Genomic DNA, 25,982 nt, shown 5'->3' with positions numbered 1-25,982 from the left:
GCCACTGCTTCTCTGGGAAACCTGGGCCAGGGGCTCAGCACCCTCACAACACAGAATTTCTTCCTGATGTCTCACCTGTATCTCCCCTCTTACAATTTAAAGCCATTACCCTCTGTCCTATTGTCCCCTGAACTGGCAACAGCACCAACTTCATCACAGCAGTGAAACAGTTGCAACCATCACAATGAAGCCCCCAGGGAACACAAAAGGCCATGTCACACACATTGAATGGAACTGCCCAGCACAGGAGGGATCATGGCCCAAAGAAAACTCACTGCAGACTTAAAAGGTCTGCTTGGAGAATGTACCACCTGCAGGCAAGATTAGCAAAGGCATCCCTGGGCACTACATGATTAATATGTAAAGGGATCTCCAAAATAAGAATCAGAGCCCAGAGCCTCTGAAACCTATGGTGGAAGGAAGTTCGGCTTTCAGAGGAAACTCAGAAGACTGAATTAGAAAGAGGCTTTGCAGTGCAGAATGCCCCCAGGCAGTGAAGAACACCCAGCCAGAAGGACTCTGGAGGAACTGAAATGCATCACTCATCTCTTACATCTCCATGCTGAACATGGGCAGGCACAGAGCGGAGCTGAGAAAGCCCAAGCTTTCAAACAATAATATGTATGTACATCTACAATCTATACAGACTGCACAGCCCAAAGACTAAATATGCTGTTGTAAAGTATCTATTTCATTAGCTCCTTGGCTGAGTTCCCCTAATTATGTGTTGACCCTAAGTGTCCATTAAATTTGTCTTGAAAGGAGAAACAAAAATAAAACTGCTACTATCTCAACAGCAAAGCGCCACTGCTGAACAAAAGATGATTAAAGAAAGGGTGTAGAAATTTGTTTAATTCCTCCATTCTTATGGAAATATGCCTTTTAGAAGATGAAGAGGGCTGGTTTAGCAAGAAAATCCGAGCTTATTCTATGGCTGAAAATGTGACTGTGACCTTTTCAACATGAGCTGCATGCACAGAATAAGCCAGAGGCTCCATCCTCATCACACTGAAGAGTCAGAGATGTGTCCTGCTCAGGGCAGACACATCTGGCATGAACTCTTCCATTTGAAAGTGCTATGGGAGACCTGGTTTAGAAAAAAGCAGCATCATTTGACTTCTGATTGGGAGTCTGAAAAGTAGAGCTCTAACTTTGTGTTGCTTTAAGCATTTGCCAAACAAAGCACAGCATAGCATGTGCTGGCCTAGAAAGGCTTCTGGCCCCATAAGAGAGAACTCCTGCAAAACTCTGGAAAGGCATCCAAACCAATCCAAACAAGGAAAGAGTATCAGAGGTGTCTTGGGCCTGGATGGAGATATTTTGTCTGGTCACCCTCCCAGAACATTCTCTGTGCAGCATGGTGGAAAGGAGAGAAAGGGAAAACCAAATGTTCTAGCTGAAAATTTGAGAACTATCCCAATGAAACGTAGGATTTCTTCACTCCCTACTTTACAGCAGCAGAGAAATGTTCCACAAAGGCAGCCTGCTACAAATAAAACAGATTTTTAAATCACAGCAAGTGCCAAAGACTGATCAGAATCCACAATAAAAAATACAACCTCAGATCCAACAAGGTGAGAATGAGCATATGTCACTTGAAGAACATTTTATCTCCTTCCAGAAAACAAATCCCACCCTGCTGAATTAGGCCCCAGTCCAACAAAATTCATGTTTGTTGATAAACAGAAGATGGGATAACCCACATCTCTTTGGGATTGCTCTTCCTCACCTCTCACCCTAAACCCATGGTAGCAGGTAGCCCACATTGCCATGGCACTGCATTTCAGCAGAAGCTCTGTCATCCATCACTGCTCTGACCCCAGCACATTTCTGCAGATGCTCTACCTTGAATTCTCACCTCCTTCCAAATACAGAGAAGATCTCCATATCCTTTACAATCCATTAGCACAAAAAAGGAGGATACTCTCATTCCTGTCCTACAGAGAGAAAAGCCTAAATCTCAGAAGGGAAACTCTTCTTGGGGACACACAGATCACCAGAACTCTCCCTTTCTGTGGTGGTTTTGTGCTACTATTCAGGTATGGTGAGAACATTGTTCACCAAATGCTTAAAGGACCAACCTGAAGGCTGCTGAAAGTCTTTTAGAGGAGATCAGGGAAGCTGATTTCACACAGTTCAAGCAAAGCAGATACCTTGATTCCTCCCCAGGAATGGTTTGACAGGAACTCCACAGGGCTTGTGACTCCAGTCTGTGCTGGGTATCTTAGTAGGAAATCCAGTTCTACTGGGTCAATCTCTTTATTCATCAGAAGTATCTGTAATTCCAAATAAACAAGATATTCTTGAGCAGCCAAGACACAGACAAGCATTATACTCTAGCAGAATAATTGTTCATTTCATATAGCTGCCAAGTGTGTGCCTAAAAAGTTAGAGGGTTCTGATGAAACCCATAGGTGCTTTGGGTCTCCCTGGAAGAAACCAGAAATGAGTGTGGAGATTGGCACCATAAGAGGACCAAAGTTTGGGAAAACTGTGTACCAAGGGCTGTGACCCAGGTTCATAGATAGAATGTTGAGGATAAGTCCTTGCCAGCAGAGACAGGCTGCAGGGTGTGCTGCTATTAATGTCTTGTCTGTCTCCACTACCTTGCTTTCAAAGTGGAAAATGTATCAAAAAACCCCCAACAAACAAACAAAACCAAAACCAAACTTAAAAATAAAATAGAAACCAAACAAACCCCAGACAAAAATCTCATCTCTTGGTACATCCCTTAGGTCTCAAACACTGGAAAGCACCTGGGCCATTCAGCTACTATGAATGATTTTGGTATGTTTTATGAGGATGCCCCATCCATCCCTGGAAGTGTTCAAGTCCAGGTTGGATGAGGCTTGGAACAACCTGGTCTAGTGGGAGGTGTCCCTGCTGATGACAGGGGTTAGTAACTAGATGTTTTTTTAGATCTCTTCCAACTCAAACCAGTCTGGGATTCCAAGATTTTTACCATCAGTGGTGGCTTTTAGGACAAAGGGAGTAAGACCACCAGAGTGATGTTCAAGGTACTTTTGGAAATGGAAAGCCCTAGATGCTCCTGAACCCTGCTGAAGCCATTGCTCCAAGTGCACTGCCAGGCTCTTGAAATCTCAGACACAGTCTAAAACACTGAGCACCAGTTTTGGGTGAAATAAAAAACAGTGCTGAAGTGGTGAGTTTGGCATTCCCTGGTCACAGCTCCTAAAATATATCTCATTATTGCCTGCTGAGCAATGACCTCTGGAGTGTGCCTGGTGTCTCTTCCACCTACACTGACAATGAGCTACTCAGAGCCAAGAGCCAACTGCTTTTTGATATAGGACAATCCTGTCTCTCATCACCCAACAGTCTCCACACACTGAAATTGTGGTTGCTGCTTTTCCTGACAGCTTGATGTGACCCCTTAAATATTCTTAATTCTTTATGCAGTTACAAACACAACGTATGCTACCAAAATACTTTATTTAGAGATCTATATCAGAAAACATGCCTCCTTTGGGTCAGAATTAAGGCTAACATGGAAAAATACAAACTGACTTTTTACACACAACGTATTAACTAATGTATTGGTAGAGTAATTTTTAATGTATGTATATATATGTGTATATATATACTTACTTTCCCTTTCACACATAGTATTTTCTTATGCAGAATTTAAAAATCCATGGCAATCCCTGAGTCAAGGTTAACCAGACCTGTACAGTGTTTGAGCAGTCAAACATGGTTCTCACCTGTGTTCTACATGTCAGGGCATTTCCACATTCACTGCACAAACAGTAACAACTTTGCAACATCATGCTAAGCACTATTTATTGATTGAATTTGATTTCAGCATAGGGATACACTAAGGTCATAGATTAAAAACTACACAAACATACTAAATAAAAGAGAGCAGCTATGTAGCACACATTTCTTCTGGAGAAACTCAATAAGCCTTCAAGATCATCTTGTTTTCCTGTTTCTTCAGGTTCTGCAAGCAGTTTTACTCTCTCAACCATCTGTCAGCATAATGCAAATCAAACACAGCATTGGTGACTGTTCAGCAAGAGAGCCAGAGAAGAAAATCAGTCCCCAGCCCTTGTGTTTGCTGCTCTGATGCTGAAGGCCACAGCTGTGAGAGCCTGAGCTTTCTCTGTGTGCCAATACCTTTGCCTGCAAAATAAGTCATGGCACAAAATGGTGGTGTTTACCTGGAAGGTAAGTTGAGCAGTGTAGGTGAGTTTATCACACTCAAACAGCCCCCGGGTTGTGTACTGGAAGACAGAGAAGGTGATGCTGTCGATGAGGTTGAGCACTCGGGTGGGGAGGCTCTCATCTGGAGCTGCCCTCTCAATGGCCTTCTGGAACACGATGTGGAACGCCTGGATGGGGACACAGAAAGAGAGGGGTGGTTTCCAAATGCTCTTTGCATGCTCCTGGGTAGCACCTGAAGGGCTGCAATAGGGGAAGCCAACTCAGCATTTCATGTCTGGAGCCACAGATTCCCATCTCCCCACAGTGCAACCCACCAGATCCAGGAGGCAGGGGAAACACACCTAGAAACAAAACCCTCAACACAGCTTTCTCTGCTGTTTCAGACACACAGAGCCAGGCAATGATGACATTCCCTGGGACATTGGGCTCTCTTGGGCTCCAGGAAGCAGGGCTGACTGAATTAAGACACAATGGATACAGGAAACATTGCTCGGAGGGTGTTCTCACAGGCATTACACAATCTACTTTCTCTGCAAATGTTGAGCCAAGAAGTTTTCCCAGAGGGAAGCACAGCTCTCAGTTCACAATTGCTTCAACTTAGAAAAAAACCCAACTCCTCAAAATAATAATATTTTTCTAAAAAAGTCCAATGGGTATTTTACTTATTGAAGCAAAGGACTAGATGAGAAGGGCAGGTGGGACTGCACCTTGCTGAAGAGGGATCAACCAGACAGGAATGAGGCTCTTATGTAAAATACTAAGGATGTTCTTGTAACAACATTCCTGATCTAAATAAGAGAAGACAAAAAACTTTCAGAGCCATCCAAAGAAAACCCAGTAGCAAATTACAAAATGCAACTAGAAAAAGAAAAAACCCTGTGTCCTGATCAACAGCACAAAGGCTCCAAACTCTGGGGCCCAGCTAATAGGAAGTAACCAGGACAATACAGATTAAAAGCACCAACTGGACAAGGCATGACTGTGTTGGCAGCATTATTTTTAGGGTTCTACAAAGAGAAAATGCCTCAACAAATTAAAGTAACACTGATACCTACATTATTAAATAATGGCACAATGGATTTTCCTGCTTGCATTTCTTTAAATTGTGTTAAAACATGCTGCAGAGTCACATATAAATCTTGTGTGCTCTAATTTATAACAGGCTTCTAGCTGTGTAGTAAGTATTTAAAATAATCTCTCTGCATCTTTACACAATGTTTTATGATCTCTCATCAAAATTTATTAGATATAAACCATTTCACACAATAATTTTCTATGTATTTATACACATTGCCAATGTAAACTGGAAAACAAACCAAACAAAATACAGAAGACATAGACTAAAGGTGAAAACTCAAAACTCCTGTTTCTATTATGTATGTGTAAGGAATGAATCTTTCAAAGGGCACCCTTGCACAAAAGATATTCTGTACATTTTCCTCATAAAATTATTTCATCATATGAGTCGTAGCTATCGAAAAGAAAAGCTTCTTTGTGGATGAGCCTCAAAATGTTGAATTCTCTTTGCAATTACTTTTTCCAGGTCACTTGTCAAGGTAAGAAATCATTTGGAAGAAATTCTAGACTAGGATGCCATTGCATTTAACCCTCCATCCCCCAAAATACCTTCCTACCAAGATAAAAAAGGTCTTGCATTCATTAAAAATGGAACTCGTCAACAAATACCAAAAAGGATCTTGGGTCTCTATGGGCCAGACCAGACCTACTGAGAATACTTTGCCAAGGCAAGGAACTGTCTGCACTTTCCATTTTACTGCTGCCCAAAGACCAAGACTTCCCCAGTTACTTTGGGGAACAAACAGAAAGAGGAGATCCCTGTGTAAGCATCCTCAGAGATAGAGGGGATGGGCTGAAAGAAACCCCACTGCCTACCAGTCTAGGAACAGAGAACACTGGATTAGGTGATGCCCACACGTGAAGCAAAAGCATGAACTATAAACTCATTGCTGGTCATGTGTTTTTTTCTATAGCTCCAGCTCCCCCATCATGGTAAGTGGAGTCTCAGTCTATTCACAGCTAGACAAGGAAAAGCACTGGTGCCTCAGAGATAGTCAAGAAATTTGGAAAACATGGCCATGCCTTCATTGCCACAAGCTACTGGCTTCTCACTGGGCTCTGCTGCCACACTGCAAGTGAGATGGTTCAGCCCCATCACTAGGAGTAGTAATAATTACATGGAAATCAATCAGTAATGCTGGAAATGGTGTTCTGGTAAGAAACTCCAGGTCAGAATGTTCTCTAAAGGAAGAACATTAATCCTAGGTCTCCATAGAACATGTCCATGTATTACAGAACCACACTTGCTATGCAGGGAGAGGTCATCTGTTTAGACAAGACAGAAAAGTAGCAAGGCTTTTGGAGCATAGACCCTTTGGCTGTGGCTGTTCTACATTTATTTTGGAAGCACAAGGCAAAAGTGGTCTCTTGCCCAGCATGGTCCCCACTGAGATGTTCATGGTGCCATCCTGAGCATCCCTGTAGCTGAGACTGCCAGCAACCACACTGCAAAGGGGTATCACACAATATATACACACATAGGATATATATCCCATCTGGATTTCTAGTCTAAGGACATTTTAGGCTGTAGGCTTCCAAGTCTGTCTGACAGGCACACAACATTGTGAAGGAAGTGGAAACAGAGCCCTCCAGAGGACTGCTCCAGACTGTAGACAAGTGCATGGGTGGGCCTGTACCAGAAGGCAGTAAAGGTCCAAGTCATGAAATCCTTCACACCAGCCACCCACAGACACAAACCCAAAGTTAGATTTCCCACCAGGCTGCTGACTACCTGAAAGACTCCTGTAACTGATGTAGAAAGCATCCAAGCTCCTGAAAGCCCAGCTGCTTCAGACCTTTCTTGTGTTGTAGAGATGGAAGTAGGAATGACTTGCCTTTTGTACAGAAGGTGGCAATAAACCCCTGGTGATGTGGTTTCCATGGGATAGGACTGTGTTTAGAGAGTGATGTTTTTTAATACAGTGTCATTTGGGAAGCCAGGACTGTTTCAACATCAAGATCTTGAATCATTGATAAGGGCTGTGGCAATTCCTGTTAACTTATGAAATACCTGCACAGGCACTGTGACCCTGATGACACCACAAATACAGAACCAGTGTAAGTATAAAGAAATATAGATATTAATTTACAGATACAGTGGTTCCAATGCTGTGCAAAATCTCTATGCATAAATACATAAAATACACAGAAAAAGGTACTTTCTTGGTTCTTTCCCTAAATGATATCTTTTAAATCCATTGCTCATCATATTCTGCCAGACCAAGGCTGTGAATATGGAGGAAAGAACAAATGGGCTTGTAAGGTTCTGTTTTCAATGAAACTTCCTGGATTGAAGTAATAAAGGATGTTAGTGCATTGCTAAGTCTGACTGTATCATTCCACACACTTCAAGTGCTCAGAAAGAAAAGCTAATGAAGCTCATGTAACCTGATCCTAATGTAACCACCTGCAGTGGGCTGGCTGGCAAGGTCACTCATGCAGGGACCCTGGCCCACACTCAGGCCAGCCAGGGACCTTCTCTTCTGGCATTCAGCCCACTCCTCCCTGGGCCTTTGCAGGCACTGCAGACTCTGCTCCTTTCCCCAAGGCAGCAATAAACACGCTCTGCTCAGTGTGTGCAGCAGGTTTTGGACAAATCTTTCATAACAAGAGCTGATCACTATCAAAAGAAGGACATGGAGCTCCTTGAGTGTGTCCAGAGCAGAGCCACTCAAACGCTCAGAGGGCTGAGCACCTCCCTGGGAAGCCAGGCTGAGGGATTGGGGTTGTTCAGCCTGGAGAAGAGGAGCCTCCCAGGTGACCTTAGAGCAACCTTCCAATACCTGAAGGGGCTACAGGAAAGCTGGGGGAGGGCTTTTGACACAGGGATGTGGGGAGGGGACAAGGGGAAATGGTTTAAAACTTGAAGAGGGGAGATTCAGATTAGATATTAGGAGGAAATTCTTTAGAGGATGATCAGATGCCCAGGTTGCCCAGGAAAGCTGCAGAAGCCCCATCCCTGGAAGTACTCAAGGCCAGACTGGGGATCTAAGCTACCTGGTCTGGTGGGAGGTGTCCCTGCCCGTGCAGGGGGGTTGAATATGGATGATCTTTAAGGTCCCTTCCAACCCAAGCCATTCTATGAGTCTTTAAATTAAGAATAATATATGTAAAGCAGACTTCAGCCCAGGAAAGTACAGGAAACCCTTCCATAAACCAAAGTAGTGGAATATTTTTTGTCCGGGAGATCAAATGTCTCCAGGATGCCCAAGATGATGGTTTTGTGGCTCAAAAGGAAGCAGTGTCCCAACCTCCTGCAGCCCCGGGCAGGTGGGGATGGTACCTTCAGTGAGAACTGGTACATGGGGTGGATGGTGTGGAGGTCACTCATGGTGAAGTAGAGCAGAGAAGCCCGGGCAGCAGCAGGTCTGTAGTGCTCTCTGGCCTCATTGATCTTGGTTTCTGTCACTTTAGACTCCTGGACCTGGGAGGCAAACACAGACCAAAATTACTGTGGAAGCAGCTTTGTGGATTGAACGTGCACCCCAGGGGAGGGCTGACCCCTGCCACAAAGGTGTCAGGCTGAGCAGTGTCAGTTCCTCCTCCTCTGCAATGCTGCAGAGCTTTAACTGCATTTACCACCCTGTTGCCCAGTGCTCTGCCCCAGCCTATTCCAGGCTCCTCACCAGGGTCCCTGCTCTTTACTCACTGGAACTGGTTTTCTCCTCCCCCTCCTGTGCAGGTCATGAATAACACAGGGCTGAACAGACCCAGTGCTGCTCTCCAGGCAGCTTCCCCAAGGCTGAGAACAGTGAATTTATAAGGGCTGTTTGCTGCCTTTCCTCACCAGCATTTAACACTCCCTGCCTTGCTGGCCAGGTGTCTGCAGAGCTGTCTTGATGGACACGGTGAAAATCCTTTTGGCAGGTACATCACTCCATTATCATCTCACTCCTGTTCATTCTTTCATTCCACTTCAGCAGCACAAAGTGACATCCTCGAGCCTCTCAGGGATTATTTTAGGCTCTGGTTATGTACACTCATAAGTGTCTTGCAACACAGCCACATGCTGCTGAGCCAGAGCTGATCCAGACAGCTCAGCAAACCGTGCAATGAGGATGTGGCAGAAAAGGGCTCAGCGTATGTTGTACAAGCAGGGCATGAGACAGCCCCCACCAAAACACCACTGGGTGTCCCTCTGCTGTGACTCAAGCTGGTCTGAGCACATCTGGCTGGGGCACATCAAGCCTTCTGCTTGGGGAATCGAACCTTCTGGCTGGGGCACCCCAAACCATCTGGAAAGGGCACATCAAACCTTTCCAGTGAAGCACAGACTGAGCCTGAATCTGGTGAGTGCAACCAGCACATGTTGGGATCAGTGGGAGTAGCCTGGATGGACTGTGACTGTAATGCCCAAGTCCCCCAGAGAGCAGCATCACCGACTGCTGGAGGAACAAGCACCCACTTGGGCCATCAATCTCCTGTCTACATCAGATGAGTCCCCTTCTGGCAGCTCTCCACTGACCAAAAAGGGTGCCCAGAGCCTAGCTTAGGCAACTAACTTTTAGATATCCTGTCTCCAAAATGATTAATAATTCTGGTAAAATAAAAGTTAGAAGTGGGAAAGACTGATGTTTTCCATCAGTGGAGCAGGGAGGACTTCCACAGGAAGGAAAATGTTGCCTGAACATTTTTCTTTGGGTAAAGAGAACAAGAAAAGAGTAAGGATTGATTTAAAAAGCAGACCTCCAATGGGGCCCTGAGACAGCTTTCCATGTGGGTACCAAACTCAGGAAAAAGCAGGTGTAAACTCCAAATTGCATCCCAGTTGCCACAGAGCTTTACTACCACAACTTGTTTAGAAATTGAAGCACTTCAAGAAATCCTGCTCCAAGAGGGAGATGCCAAGCTTGTTGGGCCAAAATATCCCTTTAACATCCTCTTTGGAGGTCCAAGCAAGCCCTCCTTAGGCAGACGAATGCATCTGGTGTACCATTTTTTAATAATGTGGAGGATCACTTAGCTCCTTGGCTGCTGGGGATACAGCTCTGGGACATGAGGGGCAGTTCCAACCTCACCCCAGCATGGGGGTAACTCATCCAGGCAGTGCAGGTTGGTGGGCTGGAGGAGGACAAATGTGAAGATGGGAGGACATCCTGGCATGACAAGTACACTTCTCAAGTCCCCTCAGTGGCAGGGGAAACCTCTGTGCATGTAACTATCCCCTCTGGTAAGCAAGGTGACCTAAGCAGGTGGTAACGCTGACACAGCAAATACAATCACCAATTTATACTCCAAGGAACAGAAGAGTAGGAAATCCCTAAGCTCTTGCAGATTTACTCGAGATGGCAAACTGAACAGTTCCCAGTCCCCAGTCAGTACTAAAATCCAGCTTAATTGAGGAACCATTATGTATTCAGGATTACACTGAAACAGTCTAAAGCTGCCTTGACACAGTGTGTAAATTTTATTGTCTTTACATCAGGCACTGATGTTTTCTCTTGGTCTTAAATAGGCCATTTAACACACAAAAGCTCCAAAGAACTAAATGGCCTTAAGCTGTCCAGAATGGAGAGCACTTCAGCTTACACCAGGGTCGATTCTCTGTTTAACAGAGGGGAAGAGATGGGAAGAGTAAAGAAATTATGTTCCACGAAGAAATCTTAAAGATAACATGCCACACATGCTTTTCTTGAGGCTATCTCTGTCTTTGTACCTTCTCTTCAATTTCTGCAGCTGTCTGTTTAGTGATCTCCAAGTTCTCCACCAACACTGTGTCTCCCAGGAAGTTTCCAGATGCTGAAGACAGCCGAGAGAGCAAGTTGTCCTCTAATGTTTTCAAGGTGATTTTGAATCCATTCTGTTCCTTTGTGAGCTCTGACTGCAAATAATAAATTCAGAAAGTTTAGTCAAAAAACACACACTAGAGCAATACCTAACCACAGGGAAGCAAGGGAACTGGCACAGGGAAGCAGGCTCTAACTGACAACTGCCACTCCTGTTGCTTACTCCTGCTCTCTGTGACTCCTGAACATGGGCAAACCTTGAACAGCCCAGAAAGAGCCAGGAGAACTGAGCCCTTTCACTAGGAATGTATAAAAATGTTGGAAATTAATCAGGAGGAAAAAACCCATCTATCCCATCTCAATATATCAATATGTGATATCTCAATATCCCATCTCAATCCCATCCCCCATCTCATATATCTCTGCATCTCCTTCTTAGAAGTATCAAGCCAGCCTGGATAGTCCCTGCTGCTTCTCACCCCTGCTGGGGAACCTCTGCACTGGCCACTGCTCACCAACACTGGCCCCAGCAGCCAGGACCATGGGGTTAATCCCTGATGGCAAAACCAACAGCAAGGTCACTGGGGTCCAGAGATAAGCACAGCACACACCTGGCTCAGAACTGAGAGCACAGTCATGGCCTTGCTGGATGGGATGAGGGGAAATGGCTTTAAACTGGCAGAAAGAAGACTGAGGATGCCAGAGATGGGGCAGCCACAGCTTCTCTGGGTAACCAGTGTCTCACCACCTTCATAGTAAAGAATTTACTCCTAATATCTAACCCAAATCTCTCCTCTTCAAATTTTAAACCATTGCCCCTTATCCTCTTGGTGCACACCCATGCAAAAAGCCCTACCCCAGCTTTCTTGTATAGAAATGTGACCCTAGGTCTTTTCCAGCCCCACAAATTGAAAGGAAACCAGAAGTACCAGCTCCCTTGTCAGGGGTTTTCAAGCAGATTAACCAACTCTTTCATTAATAAATGATCTTTCAATACTTGGGCTGAAATTTCATATACTTGCTGCACACAGACTCATTCCATGTTAATGTCAGCCCAAATACTCAGCAGAGTGTGCACTCAAGCATACCATTTATTGGTGCTTCAGCTATAAATGGCTGATTTTAAGGGCCTGTTCTATAGGCATTACACACAGGACTTTGCCCATGGTGGTAAATATTTTATAAGTCTTGAAACAGAAAACTAACATGACTAATTTTTTGTGTTTCTGTCATTCAAGCATAGCATGCCTTGAAAAGTGACATTTTGCAAGCTGTTATTCCAGACCATGGCTGTAAGCCCTGGAGTTATTAATGAGGATGTGTCTGATTTTTGCTCCAGTAGCTTGTAATCACCACACAATTTCTAAAAAGCACCCTCAGAAATGCCCACAATGCTGTATGTATCTCCCTGCATCTCTTGCAGCTTTATCATTCCATTGTTTTCAGCAGCAGCAAGGTCATAATTTATTAATTCTGCAGTGGAGCTCATTATGTGTTATTTCAAAGTTCATATCTAACAGCACTACTTCAGGGGAACAGTTTACTCTGAGGGCCGTTCAAATTTCATTCCACTGGGGAAAAGAAGAAAAAAAATTAGTTAATTGGAGATACAGGCCAGTTCTACAGCATTCACCACCAACCTCTTCCAGCTCAGCCACAGAAGCCACCTTCTCTGTGGTGGTTTTGGTTGGGACACAGTTAACTTTCTTCACAGTAGCTAGAATAGCTCTGTGTTTTGGATCCAGTACAGCATTTGGTGTGAAAAGAATGTTGATAATACACTGCTGGCTTTGGTTGTTGCTAAGAAATCACAGACTTTGCATCTTCCCATGCTTTGCTGGTGCACAAGAAGCTGGGAAGGATCAAAGCCAAGACACCTGACCCCAGGGACATCCCAGACTGAATTGCATCATGCTCAGTATATAAAGCTGGGGCAAGAAGGAGGAAGGGGGGAAGTGATGCAATTGTCTCCACAAGTAACCATTTGATGTGATGGAGCCTGGCATCCCTGGAGATGGGAAGTGGTGAACCAATTCCTTGTGTTGCTTTGCTTCTGCATGCAGCTTTTGATTTACCTATTAAACTGTCTTTATCTCAACCTATGAGTTTTCTCACTTTCACCCCTCCAGTTCTCTCCGTGTCCCACAGGGGGGGCAGTGGGTGAGCAGACAGGCAAAGGACTTTCTCCATGTCCTTTCTTCTCTTATTCTATTATTATCTTATTCTATTATTTTAACAGCACAAACTAGAGGAAAAAAAACCCTCAAACACTGTGTTTTCAGTCCTGCTGAGTATGTTTCCTGAAGAAGAACCTCAGCACTGTCCACCACAGCCTAAATGTGCACGGACTTTCACACACTGTACCTAGGGAAGCAGCAAGGCAGCTAACTCACTGCATCTCCACCTATAGCTTGGCATGCAGCTAGGAAATATTCTGCCCAAGGTTGTTCTCAGCACTAAACAGACACTGAGTTTGAGACAAATCCCATTTGAGACATTTCAGTCCAAAGAATGAAGTCTGGTGAAGATGGGAGATGGTTTCAAGTATAACGATAGCTTCAGAGGTAAGAAGGAGCAGAAAGACTGAATAATGGGGAATCAATGCAGAAAAAGACTATGGAATCAGACTGTGTGGAGGAAACACTTAAAAAATGTCAGTGTTATTGTAATTGGATTAGTAATAGCTGCTTGATGAATTGTGATTAGGTTATTAATAATAAATTCTGAGCTCCAAAGCCAAGATGTGTTTCACCCTTGCCCATGACAAGAGATTGAGCTCAGTAACTGTGGTGCAGTGCTGTAGGAGTCACCTCCATCTGCCCATGAGCCAGAGCCCTCAACCTACACCAGGTGCCTATCCCTCTGTCCTAGGATGAGGAGGATGGATTAAAACACACCCAGAAAAGCAGTCTTCTCCTCTGGGGAATCCAAAGATTGGAATCTGCACCTTCAAGGAGTTCCCCAGCTATCAGACATGAGCCTGAGGGGCTTTTCTCACCTCAGTCAGAGCAGAGGCAAATGGTGGTGCTGAGCCCCTGGCCAGCAGCCACCCAACAGGCAATGCCCCTGCAGCCATTGCCAGCCCCCCTAACAGGACACACATCTCTGCTTTTATTCCAGCAGGAAAGAGATTTTTTTTTATTGACTGTTCCTCATCTAGCAGAGCATCTCAACTACAAGGCTGGTGCTCTCTCCCCTGGTATTTGCTGGGGCAGCAGGACCATAGCAGAAGCGAAGTAGGTGAGAGGGAGTGAAGAGACAGTGAGCTCTTGTATTTTCTTCCAATGGTCTTAAATCTACTTAAAGGAAAAGAAAATCCCACCCCACACCAATCTGTACCTGCTCAGTGCTTTCTGAAGCCAGACCACAGCCCCGTACCGTCCCCACCGTGGCACAGTTGGCACCCAGGGACACATTGCCCTGGCCCTGTGGCCAACCTCCTCTTCCCACCACATGCAGACCCTGAAGAAGCAGGACCCTCAAAGGACACGATCCCACATCTGCATCCTCTGTACTGTTTTCTAGTTCCTTCCATTACAGAAGGGGAGTGTTGCCAATGTTGAGTTACTGATTTTCAGAGCCTCATCGTGGGTTTGTTGGCTGCCCAGGACACTGAATTTGTCTTTCCTCTTGTGACAGCAATGCTGCCCAGGCTAAGAGGAACAGCCCTTAATGTAGGAGCAGTTAATGACCCTGCTATGCTAATTGTGGTCACCCTCCCAGCTCCCTTCAGTGCAGCTCAGCAAAGGAAGGGGCTGTTGGCAACATTTGCAACCCAGTGGGGTGTTAAGGGTGTCCAGTGAAGGAGCTCTGGGTCTCCTAAGGTCCCAGGGAGGTAGCCATGGCTTACACATTAAATCATTTCATTATGTCTTTTTGATGCCATCTTTTGGCTCGTTAGCACATGAGCCTGGGTAAGACTGAATGCATCATTACAGCTGCACAGCAAATGTACTTTAGAACCTCATTAAATGAAAAGATTATTACAAAACTGGCCTGGCCTGACTGAACATGTGCAGTAAATTTATTCCCACTCTCAGTAAATATTTAGTATAATACATGTTTGTTACATTGCTAAATGTGCCATTAGAACAAAGGATTTTCTTCAAAAAATAATCTTGAAACTCAAACCATACTTATTAAACAAGAGAGAGAGAACATTTTGGCCTGCTACAAACAAATGGGAGGGAAAAACAGAAGAGAAAAAATTCATCACAAGCCTCACAATTCTGACAGTAGGAATCCTACACCATAAATGCCTGAAATTAAGTCTGCCTCCAAAAGTAAATCAGTGAAGTCCAGAAAAAAATGGTACAATGAGAATCTCAATTTCCATTTTCAAGAGAAGAGGATGAGATTCCTACCCAAATTTTTGGAGGAAAAAACAGTTATAGTCTTTCCAAAATACCACAAAAACAAAAAACTGACCAAAAAAAATCCTCAACGTTTCTCGATTCAAGGAAAATCTGATTTTGTGACACGCTTAGGAATCTTCTCAGCTTTGCACATGAAATGCTTTTTGGTTTAGATTACTGTAACAATTTTTTATATTTATACTATTACTATGCATAATTATTATTAAGATAATACTAAACAACAAGAATACTACTCCCCAGTGCAAACTCTTGTCTGCTGACCTTGAGCTCCTCCAAGTCAGGCCTCTCCATGTTGACCACGGCAGCGAGGAGTTGGTCCTCCAGCCCATCTCGTGTGATGGTGAAGTTGATGAGGGTGCACTGGGCCTGGAGCTCGGGTGGGAAGTGGGGATTTGCCAGCTTTGTGTGCAGGATCAGACGGAAAGCAGGGTTGAACTCACACTCCTTGTCCCCGATCTTAATGTACCTGAAATTAGACCAGAAGGACACAAGTGTGCTTCTTTTCCAGGACAACCAGTGATATCAGCCAGTGGCATCTACCAGCACTGGACTTGGCATTCTTCACAAAAAAATCACTATTTTAAACTGGATGCACCTGAAACACTTCTGGTTTAGGATGAAAATCCCACACCTCTATCCCTGAATTCTGGATCCTATTTGAGAAGGCTCACAGTTTCCCAAGGTGGGATGGCCAGTTCAACCATGAACCCTCCTTTGCTTTTCACAGAGGCTGTATTCTACCTGAAGTTGGTTTAAATGGAAGAAAAGCCTTTCAGCATAGAGATTTTAATTAGCCAGATCTAAAACTGCCTGGTCTGTTGGCTCAGCTCAGGCCAACTCTGGTTGCACTGAGGTGGAGCAGTGAAGCCAGGCTTGGAGAGCAGGTGGCTGCCATTCCTGGCAGGGAACATCATTCAGGAAAACCCTCTTTTCTCCTGCTCTGTATTTCTGACATTAACTCTAAAACCTACAGAGACCCCAGGAGTCAACACACTCACCACCCAAGCTTAATGAGGCTCAGGGGAACTGGAGGACAAGAGAATCTGGAAATACTTTGAGGGACACAGGGGGACTGTGATAAGAATAGTGATGTTATCCTGGGTATTTGAATGCACTTTCCAGTCAAACATCAGCTCTCTGGGTGTCCTCTTGGCCATCCCAACTGCTTTTAGAGTTGGGAAACTGAGGCAGAGAGAGCTCATGAAGCACATGCAGCTCCCAGAAATACTGCCCAGAGTCCTTGTTTCACAAAAACCTTCTTGTTCTAGGACTGCCAGTATCTGTGGGGTCTGCATTTGGGTCCTGCAAAACACAAACCCTACAGACTTTTTATTTGATTTATGATTAATTTCTTCTTTCTTAAGAAACATGTGATCTCACAAAGAGCAGAGACATATGGTCCCAAAGGCAATGACTGTGTTTTCCACTGCAGGGGACCTCAGGGGTCAGACCACCTCTGCTTTATGCCCATGTCCACTTTCAAACATCTCTATCCCCTTCACCTGGGACTGTCAATCCCTTGGAAATGATCCTTTCCCTCCCTCCTGCAGACGAACCCACCACCAGCCACCCTTCTCATGATGTTTTCCCCTGTGAACTTTCCAGTCCACCTGCATTTCCCAGCAGTTTACATCATCCTAGGATATTTCAGGCAAGTAAGAAAATGATCCTCAAGGAAATAATGGAATGTGAAATGTAGAGGTTAAGGGGCTTTTTTGTTATTTATTGCAAAAGACCTGGAGCAGGACAGCACCAGGAGACACGGAGGGCAGCCCTTGCTGCAAGTGGTGAAGCTGTCAGCAGCAAAGGGTGACTGGAATGACACCTGTCCTAAAGGCTGATGGAGTGGGGTCACTCTGCAAAAGCCAGTGAAACAACAGCAAAGGAGCTGAACATCAGTTTTGAATCACACTGTCCACCAAGATGAAAAACCCAGGTTTAGTTCAAAGCCATCCTTTGGCTGAATTACCTGTGACTGCCTGACTTAAAATGCTGTCACTGATGAAAGAGGAATATTAGTGCTGCTGTGTGTGAACACCCACAATCTGAGGTCAGGATCAGAGAGTACAACCACAGCACAAAGCACCCTTTTTCACATGCCAAGAAACTTCCTCAGACCTCACCTTCCTTTCTTGATTGTTTCTCGTCCCAGTAATGGCCCCAAAACTGGATCCACAGATTCCTCCAGGTTTTCAATCAAAACCACCTCCCCTGCAGCCAGGGCTTGTTCCATCGTGTCCAAATACCTGGGGGAAACAGCATGGGTATATGTGACAACAAGGCTGGGGAAGGGTCTGGAGCACAAGGCTTATGAAGAGTGACTGAGGAAACTGGGATTGTTAAGTCCAAAGCAGAGGCTGAGGAAGGACCTTCTGAGGGAGGACCTCCCTGAAAGGAGGCTGGAGTGAGGCGGGAGTGAGTCTCTTCTCCTAAGTAGCTGGTGATGGGACTAGAGGTCTCGAATTGCACCAGAGGAGGTTTAAATTGCATATTAGGAGGAATATTTTTACCAAAAGAGTGGTCAGGCATTACACATGCTGCTCAAGGCAGTGGTGGAGTCACCATTCCCGGAGGGGTTCAAAAAAATGTTTAGATGTGGCACTTCAGAACATTGTTTACTGGGCATGATGGTGTTTGGTTGGTGGTTGGACCTGGTTGATCTTAGAGGTCTTTTCCAGCATCAGTGACTCTATTCCATGATGCTTTGCAGTGAGGTGGATGCTGGAGGGATGTTCCCAGCATTAGTGCAGAAAGGGGCAGTAGCAGGAGTCCAACAAAAAACATCAGGTCTCAGACCTCCCAAATGAGACATAACAACTGTCTTCTTTCCTGAGAAAAGAGCATCACTGAACAAAGATGGGACAGAGTCAGGTTATTTTTAGCAAATCCTTTGCTTCCCCTAGAACACCCTAATGCAGTTATTCTTGCATAAAAGCAACGAAGAAGAGCAAGTTTTGGCTCCATTTTGCCCAGGGTTTGGGGTCACATTTAGGACAGTCTCTTTGCTCAAGAGGGAATTGGCCCCCTTTGCTCAGTGCCTAACTGTGGAACAGGGATGCTCTACCACCCCCACACCTTAATCAGCAGCCCCCATCTTTCTCAGGCCAGGAATATTATATGCAATGAAACAATCAGAGAGAATGACAGCAGCTGGCCCCAAAACTGCTCAATGAAGTGGCTCCTACCTAAAGGAAAGGTTTAAATCTCTTAAAGCAGCTGAAAGCAAAGAAGCATCAATTCCCAGATGATGAAACACTCCCTTATTTAGTGCAATGGGGCAGTGAGTGATGCTTTTAGCCAACAGCCCTGAGACATCACAGCAAGACATTAAATCCCTCCTTAGAGTATCTGCCAGCCTGGTGAGTGGCAAAGGAGGGAGGGGACAAAGAGACACTGGGTCTGCCCTGCAAGCTGCAGTGGCAGCACATGAATGTTACAGGGTCCATGCCTCTTGTTGCATGCTGAAGGATGTGTTTGGGTGTCTTCTCTGGGACAATTACTTTTCCCCACACTGCTGTGAGTAACTGGCAGGCACCATGACCAGGAAACAGAAATATGCTCTAATGAAAAATCAGCTGCATTTTCATCCCACATGTCATTAAATCTAACAAGTTCTTGTTATTTATTATGAGGAAAGCAGAGGAAGCAAAACAACCCAGACAATCTCAAGACATCTCTAAATTGCAAGCACCAAGCTCAGATCCCTCTGTATTACAAAAAATAAGCTCAGGGCTCATATTGAAGCAGGGATTTGACTTAGGGTCTGCTCAACACCAGCTGGGACTCCTCACTAGAGGGGAGAAATATGTGCAAACTGAGACAGCAGAAATTCTTCCCCAGAAAGATGCAGCCAGAGGAGTGCAGTGGTGCAGCAATGAGAAACTCCTGGTTGGTGCCAGCAAGGGAGGGTTTCCAGGATGTGTTGACCCTCACAGTAGCTTCCTCACAGGTCACCTCACAGACCCTCCATGCCCATGCCCGTTCTCTTTTTCCGAGGTGTAGGAGGTCCCACTCAACCTCTTGGTTAGGTAATGCTGACGATGGGCAAAATACTCATATTCAGAGTGAAGCTATCTAAATACTTAAGAGTTAAGCTGACACTAAAAATATTTCCTTTTCAGATCTACACACTGCCAAATATACGTAAAACCAACGGCTTCATTCTCTAATTCCTTTACAGCATATCACAACTCAAGTTCTTTGTGAGAACTCAAGTTCTTCTTCTTGGGGAAAACTGAGTCAGGACATGACACACAAGGCAAGCCTGATGGAGGATGCCACAGCCCAGCTCTGAGCTCAGCCTTCAGCACTCTCTCCATTCTCAGCCTGAAAGGAGTAATTGAGTACTCAGGTACTGAGTAACTGGGTAACTGAGCCACGCACTAAACAGACCCTCTATTGAATGAGAAATCTCTATTGTTTTGGTAAGGAACAAGCAACGAATGCACAAATACCCCTGAGGTTTCCCTCAGTGTCAGTGCCTCAGGTGGCTGCAGGTAAAACCCACAGCTCCACACACACGACCGGCGGGGAACCACCGGGAGGCCTGGTTACCGCATCGGAAGGCTGCTGATGTTTACCCCTTCTGCCCGATCCGGATCACTCGGAGGCCTTCTCCATACTTGGTTTTGACCCATTTGATCCCCTGCAGCTGGGGATCCACCAGGAGGGGCCAGCGCTCGCAGGTGACGAGGACGGTGGCGTTCTCAGTGGAGGAGCGGTCGGCGGGCAGGCCCTGGTTCTGCCAGGCTGCCACGGCGGCATCGTCCGTCAGCATGGCCAAGGGATGGAGGGATGGAGTGACAGGGATTGGCACCTGGGAGGAAAGGAGAAATCCCTCCTGCTGTGTCAGAAAAAAACTTGGAGGGTGACTTGTGACCTGCACCAGAGGCCAGCAGGGAAAAGGTTTCAAGAGAAATGAGCTTAATTAAAAACCGCTAAATTGCGTTAATCGGTGGTTCCCAATTCTATGGGATAGGGTTCATTTAGTATGAAGTGTTTCCCAATCCTGCTGTGAACAAATAGAAATTATGCAGCCATCCCAAAGATTTTTACCTGCAGAGTCCTAAACATCATGAGCAAGCAGAGCCCAGCCCAGCTCTCGCTCCATGGGTGCAGCACACTGAGACAACAGCTCAGGAGAACATCCCCAGCACCCTTGAGAGCCTTCTGCTCCCTTGCAAAACAGCAGCAGCATCTCCAGAGCCACTTCTCAGACACAAGAGGCCATTTCTGGGAGTGACAACCAGAATGTTATCTGTGACAGTTATCTGAGCAGAATGAGCTTTTTATTTTCCACCAGACATGTAGGCACTTCCTTGAAATTTCTAAGCATTTTCTGGTTGGTTTTGGAACAGTATTACCTTTCCTAACTAAATTTTTTTGCTTATTACTAAGAAATGCAGAATGAAGTTTTTCCTCTCCCATCCTAAGGAATGTGCTGATTTTCTCAGGAATGTGCCTGCTATTTTATTCAGGAATCATCACTGCTTCGCTGTGACCTTATTTAAAAGCTTCTTGGCATTTCACCAGGATTTATAACATCCAGTTACTGTACTGATGTTCAAAAGCTCCATCCTGCAGGAGACCGAGCACTCACATTTACTGATGTATGAGAGAGCTTGTTAAAAATTAGTGAAATATTAAACAAGTTTGAAGCACGATGGTCTCCATCTGGTCTAAACAGCAAGACATGGGTAAAACCAGCTGAGAGGCACAGCCAGCATGAACAGAACTTGTGTCCAGCATGAAGAATCATCTGGAGTTTTTCCAAGCCTACTAGAGACTTGGCAGTGAGCTCTGACTGCTCCAAGCAATTTCTTCTCCATACTCTGCCTCCCCTCCTCCTAGGCCATCCCTGATGCCTGGTTACAACCACACAGCATTGGTCCATGCTTGGGTTGCTGCATTGGGGTATCTGCTCCACACCTGGAGAAATCAGGTCACTTGCATGGAGTAAGGGAACCACAACATCTTTCCCAGAGAGCAGCAAATCAAGCCTGGCTAGGTCCTGGTCCTCAATCCAACTTGGTGGACACAAAGGGATGCCCCTCATTTAGGACATCCCCACCCTTGAGGGATCCCCTGTGGACATCAGAATTTATGGTCACATTAATTCCAGTAATAACAGCTTTTCAGAGAGATCAGAGCTTACTTTTAGCTGGTGTAAATATGGCTTCCATAATCCATCCAGGAGGTCTTGACGGTATTTCTTGGTGAAGTAGCCCAGGTAAGAGACAAAGGCTGTAATCAGCAAGACATCTCCACACAAGGTGCTCTGTTGCTGTTTGAAATCCTTCACAGCTTCAGCCCATCTCACGTTCTCAGAGGTGAGTCCCCCAACCTACAATTTCAAATTGATCATTACAGAGGTTCCTTAATCAATACCTCAGGACCTGGCCATACCCATTCCTTCCTCCTGATGTCAAACATCATTTGTTAAAATTAAAACCTAGGGATGAGAAGTATTAAATGGTTACTTTGCAACCCCACCCCTTCAGCCTGGTCCTGCAGTCAAGTCACAGATGTCTGATCCACAACTTCTCTAAAATAATCAAGGAAGAACCCATCACTTCCCCAGCAGGAATCCACATTGAGACACCTGCAGGAAGGATTTCTGAGGCAGCCCCATCAGATGTGAATTGTCTTAATGCCACACATTCACCCCTCATTGCACCTTCCCTCACACAGAGCACTCCAGCAGCCACAACCTTCAGCTATGGCACACAATTCATCCCCAGCTAGATGGGATTTTTGATCACAATCCCCTTGGCTCTACATTTTTCTTTCCCTTAAGGCTCTGTCCAGAAAATGCTTCCTCCATGTGGACGTTTTTCATGGGGATGAAACACACAAACAAGTTTACCAGTTTTGAAGAGTAAAATAAAATAAAATAAAATAAAATAAAATAAAATAAAATAAAATAAAATAAAATAAAATAAAATAAAATAAAATAAAATAAAATAAAATAAAATAAAATAAAATAAAATAAAATAAAATAAAATAAAATAAAATAAAATAAAATAAAATAAAATAAATAAAATAAAATAAAATAAAATAAAATAAAATAAAATAAAATAAAATAAAATAAAATAAAATAAAATAAAATTTCTCCACATGCACAGACTACTTATTTGACTTCTTTTTGGGGTATCATTGATCTCTCATTCCTGAAATGTCATGATTACAAGAGATATCTTGACTTCCCCACACACCCTTTTAGATTTTTTTAAAGGGAAAACTTTAGCTCTGTTTTCTGAAATATGAATGGAATGCATACTTCAGGTTCACAAGTCAGAAAAACCCAAATCAGTTTTAAATTGGCCTCATTTGAGATTGAGAATGCCAAACCTCTGGTCATATAGCCAATCACTTTCCTGTTGCCATGGTCCTCTGCAAACATCCATGTAATGTAGAGATCCCTTCTGCTCACAGACTTCAGGTATGAGGGCAAATCAGCACTTGCTATTTGTCTTCTTCAGTGTACAGTCCACATCAGCTTAGGCTTATTTCTCATATTTCTTATTTTCATTAAAAAATTCTCTATATCCTTCTCTTTTGTAAACATCCTCAAATAAGAGGTGCTGGAAATAGGATTAATACAGCAGTGTCTCCTTCTTCCAGGTCACTGTTAAATAGGGCCAGCTGTACCACAATCCCTACGATAAGCCTCATGAACACCTTCAATTCCCCTAAACTGGGTTATTTTACCACTTAGACTGATATGCAGAATTCAGATCCCCAGGATGGGAAGGCACCACCTTCAGATCCATTGATTTCCACCAAAACAAGTTCCAACCACACCAAGTCCTAGTTCTAGCAGAATCTTGCTGCCTCCTGAGGGTTAGGAGCTCCAACACTCCTGGCCAGTTATGTCATCAGTTCTTATGCACGATCCTTTCACCCCCAGGAGCACCTCCAGAGGCTTTTGTGAATGGCCAAGGAATGTGCTCAGCTTGGCCAAGCAAAGGAAGTTTTTCCACTTCCCCTCTGAAATACCCAACCAGGGGAACAGCCAGGCCCAAGCTCTACCTCCTTCAGTATCTTGTTTGCTGACAGCAGCCCCCAGTGGATGACTTGGGAGGACCATACAAATGAGCTCCTCGTAGAGTTCCTGGAGGTTTAAGGACTTTCTAAAACAAAACTTGTATCTTTGTGCTTACTGACCGCTGATGATTTTTTTCCTACATGACTGAGCCTGAGCTGCCTTGGAAACCAGCCTGCCTTTTGGCATCTCCAGCCCCCTGTAGCCAGGAGATACACAGTTTAGCTCTGCTTTCAGTAAAGAAAGTTCATCCTTTGATGTGCTGCCTGACCTTTTCAATTGCTGAAACCTGCTCAAAGGGTGGAAACCAGCAAACAATCACGCTGGCATCGCCTTCTCCAGACCACTCAGCATTTCAAGCCCCTGACACCCCCCTTTGCTGTCTCCCTTTGAGGTTGAAGAGCTTTAGCCTATTCAATAATTCCTCACACAGAAGCAGCCTTTTGATTGTCCTTGCAATCTCTGTCTTCACTGACTGATATAATCTTTATTATCCAGTTTCTTTTTTTATCATTACCTTCTCTGCACCATTACCCATTCTACTACATCCTTTGAGGTAAAGCAGTGAGGGTGGAGGTACAGCTGCACATTCAAGATGTATTTAGAATGTACTTATAGTGAAATTGTGATTTTCCTCTGTTTTGTTCTCTCTTCTTTTCCTAAGATTCTAAGATTTCCTGACATTCAATTTCAGCTTGGGTTTTGGTTTATTGAGGGTTATTTTGCCTCTGGGAGCACAGAGCTCACATACTCAGAGAACTCTTAATTCCATCATTTCATTCCTGAATGATAATAACTAGCTCAGCATCACTTACAGGGCATGTGAAGTAAAAACTAATTTTCCCATCTACATTACTTTACATTTATCTACCTGGCATTTCATACCTCTATCTCTTGGTATAATTTTTACAATTTTTATAGACCATTTCCATCATTACTGTATTCCTGTGACTGAGAAACTGTGTGACCTGCTTACACACTATCTCATCCACATTGTGTATGATTATTCTGATGAACATAAGAGCTAACAGATATCTACAGTGATACCTCCAATGGCATTTCTGCCTTGACAAATCTGCCTCTTGGAATCAGTGAAAAATACCTTCTGGGGGGGCTGGCTCCTTTCAGGAGCAGAACAAGAGGCTGCAGATTTTTCTTTGCCTCATTCAGCCTCAGAACTGCCTCTAAAATCTGTTTCAGCTGAGTTACTCTTCCATGGACATGAACCGACACCCCACACAGAGCTGCAGAGCTTTCCCCAGCGTCTTGAGCTGATCTTGATATGACCAGGTCCACATCGAGGTCCATTCCTTTGTAAATTTTATAGATGAAGGACCTGCTGGTACCTCCAGTTCCCTTGAGGTCAGTTCTCACACTACTGCCATAGTTTAAGATAAAGAAGTCTTCACTGATCTGATTTTCCTAATACTTGTACATTCTTTACATATTGTGAATTAATTTTTTTAGGAGATTTTTTTTCTTTTATTCACTTAGGTCCTGGGGGTCTTTTCTTCTCCTTTGCTTGGGTCACACACTACTATCAGGTTTTGTATCTCAAAGAAATCCCAGGTGTACTCCACCACAGATGCTAGAAGTTGTGGGAATTATTTTTATTTAGCACATAGCAAATGAACAGAGATGTCATTAGATTACTCTTTGATAAGAAGGGACAGGGAACAGTCATTCCCTATTCACCTTCTGCATGCTAGTCACAATTTTATAGGCTTCTCTCACAGCTATTCCTATGCTTTCTCTTTTCCAAACGAGTCCTAATTCAAGAAGAGTCCTAAACTGCATCCTCATTTTGCACATGGAAGCTGTTGCACATGTTTGTACCTTTTCTAGATCATTTCTAGCCTTCTGAGATGGTGTAACCCGACTGTTCAGCATGCAAGCTGTGGGCACACCATCCATCTGGACTGATACAGTGATTGTTTCACTTCTGCTTCCTCAGTTTTTCCTGCCCGTTCCTAGGATTCAATTTGCTGCTCGTCCTCCAGCCGAGTACCATGTGCTGTTTCTGAGAACTCTCTGCAACAGCTCCAAGAGCTCTTCTGTGAGTGATAATAGTGCAATTAGGACCCATCAATGTAAATTCATGATTCCACTTCGTTTTCCCTGCATGCATTATTTTGCATTTGTCATTGCAAAATTTCATCTGCCACATTAGCACATATTCACTCCCAGACAGCACCCACCAACCATCCTCCCTTGTCTGCTGCATGGATCATAGAATGGTTGAGGTTGGAAAGGACCTTAGAGATCACCTCCTCCAACCTCCCTGACATGGGCAGAGACACCTCTCATCTGGACAAGGTTGCTCAGTGCCTCATCCAGCCTGGCCTTGAACACCCCCAGGGATGGGGCAGCCACAAATTTTCTAGGCAACCTGGGCCAGTGTCTCACCACCCTCATATTGAAGAACTTCCTAATATTCAGCCTAAACCTCTTCTCCTTCAGTTTAAATCCATTTCCCCTTGTCCTTTCACTGGACACTTATGAAAAGACCCTCTCCAGCTTCCCTCTGAGTTCCTTAAACATTCCCTGGACCCTGTCCCTTGGATCCTGAAGCAC

The 25,982-nt window shown here is 44.5% G+C and overlaps 1 protein-coding gene across 1 annotated transcript in view; it reads right to left on the bottom strand.

Annotated features, from left to right (window-relative positions):
* DNAH9 (dynein axonemal heavy chain 9) overlaps nucleotides 1-25,982 on the bottom strand; it is a 170,928-nt gene that overhangs the window by 47,355 nt on the left and 97,591 nt on the right. Inside the window, exons 52-59 of the mRNA XM_071764710.1 lie at nucleotides 21,519-21,707; nucleotides 19,945-20,180; nucleotides 17,488-17,610; nucleotides 15,626-15,830; nucleotides 10,919-11,083; nucleotides 8,546-8,686; nucleotides 4,182-4,352; nucleotides 2,154-2,276 (exon numbers count right to left, since the gene is read on the bottom strand). Of these exons, the coding sequence (XP_071620811.1) occupies nucleotides 2,154-2,276; nucleotides 4,182-4,352; nucleotides 8,546-8,686; nucleotides 10,919-11,083; nucleotides 15,626-15,830; nucleotides 17,488-17,610; nucleotides 19,945-20,180; nucleotides 21,519-21,707 (1,353 nt within the window). The remainder of the gene's footprint in view (nucleotides 1-2,153; nucleotides 2,277-4,181; nucleotides 4,353-8,545; nucleotides 8,687-10,918; nucleotides 11,084-15,625; nucleotides 15,831-17,487; nucleotides 17,611-19,944; nucleotides 20,181-21,518; nucleotides 21,708-25,982) is intronic.

Source organism: Heliangelus exortis, chromosome 20 (genome assembly GCF_036169615.1).
Source record: "Heliangelus exortis chromosome 20, bHelExo1.hap1, whole genome shotgun sequence".
Taxonomy (NCBI): domain Eukaryota; kingdom Metazoa; phylum Chordata; class Aves; order Apodiformes; family Trochilidae; genus Heliangelus; species Heliangelus exortis.
The sequence above is the reverse complement of the archived record's forward strand: the minus strand, read 5'-3'. Positions and strand labels throughout refer to the sequence as shown.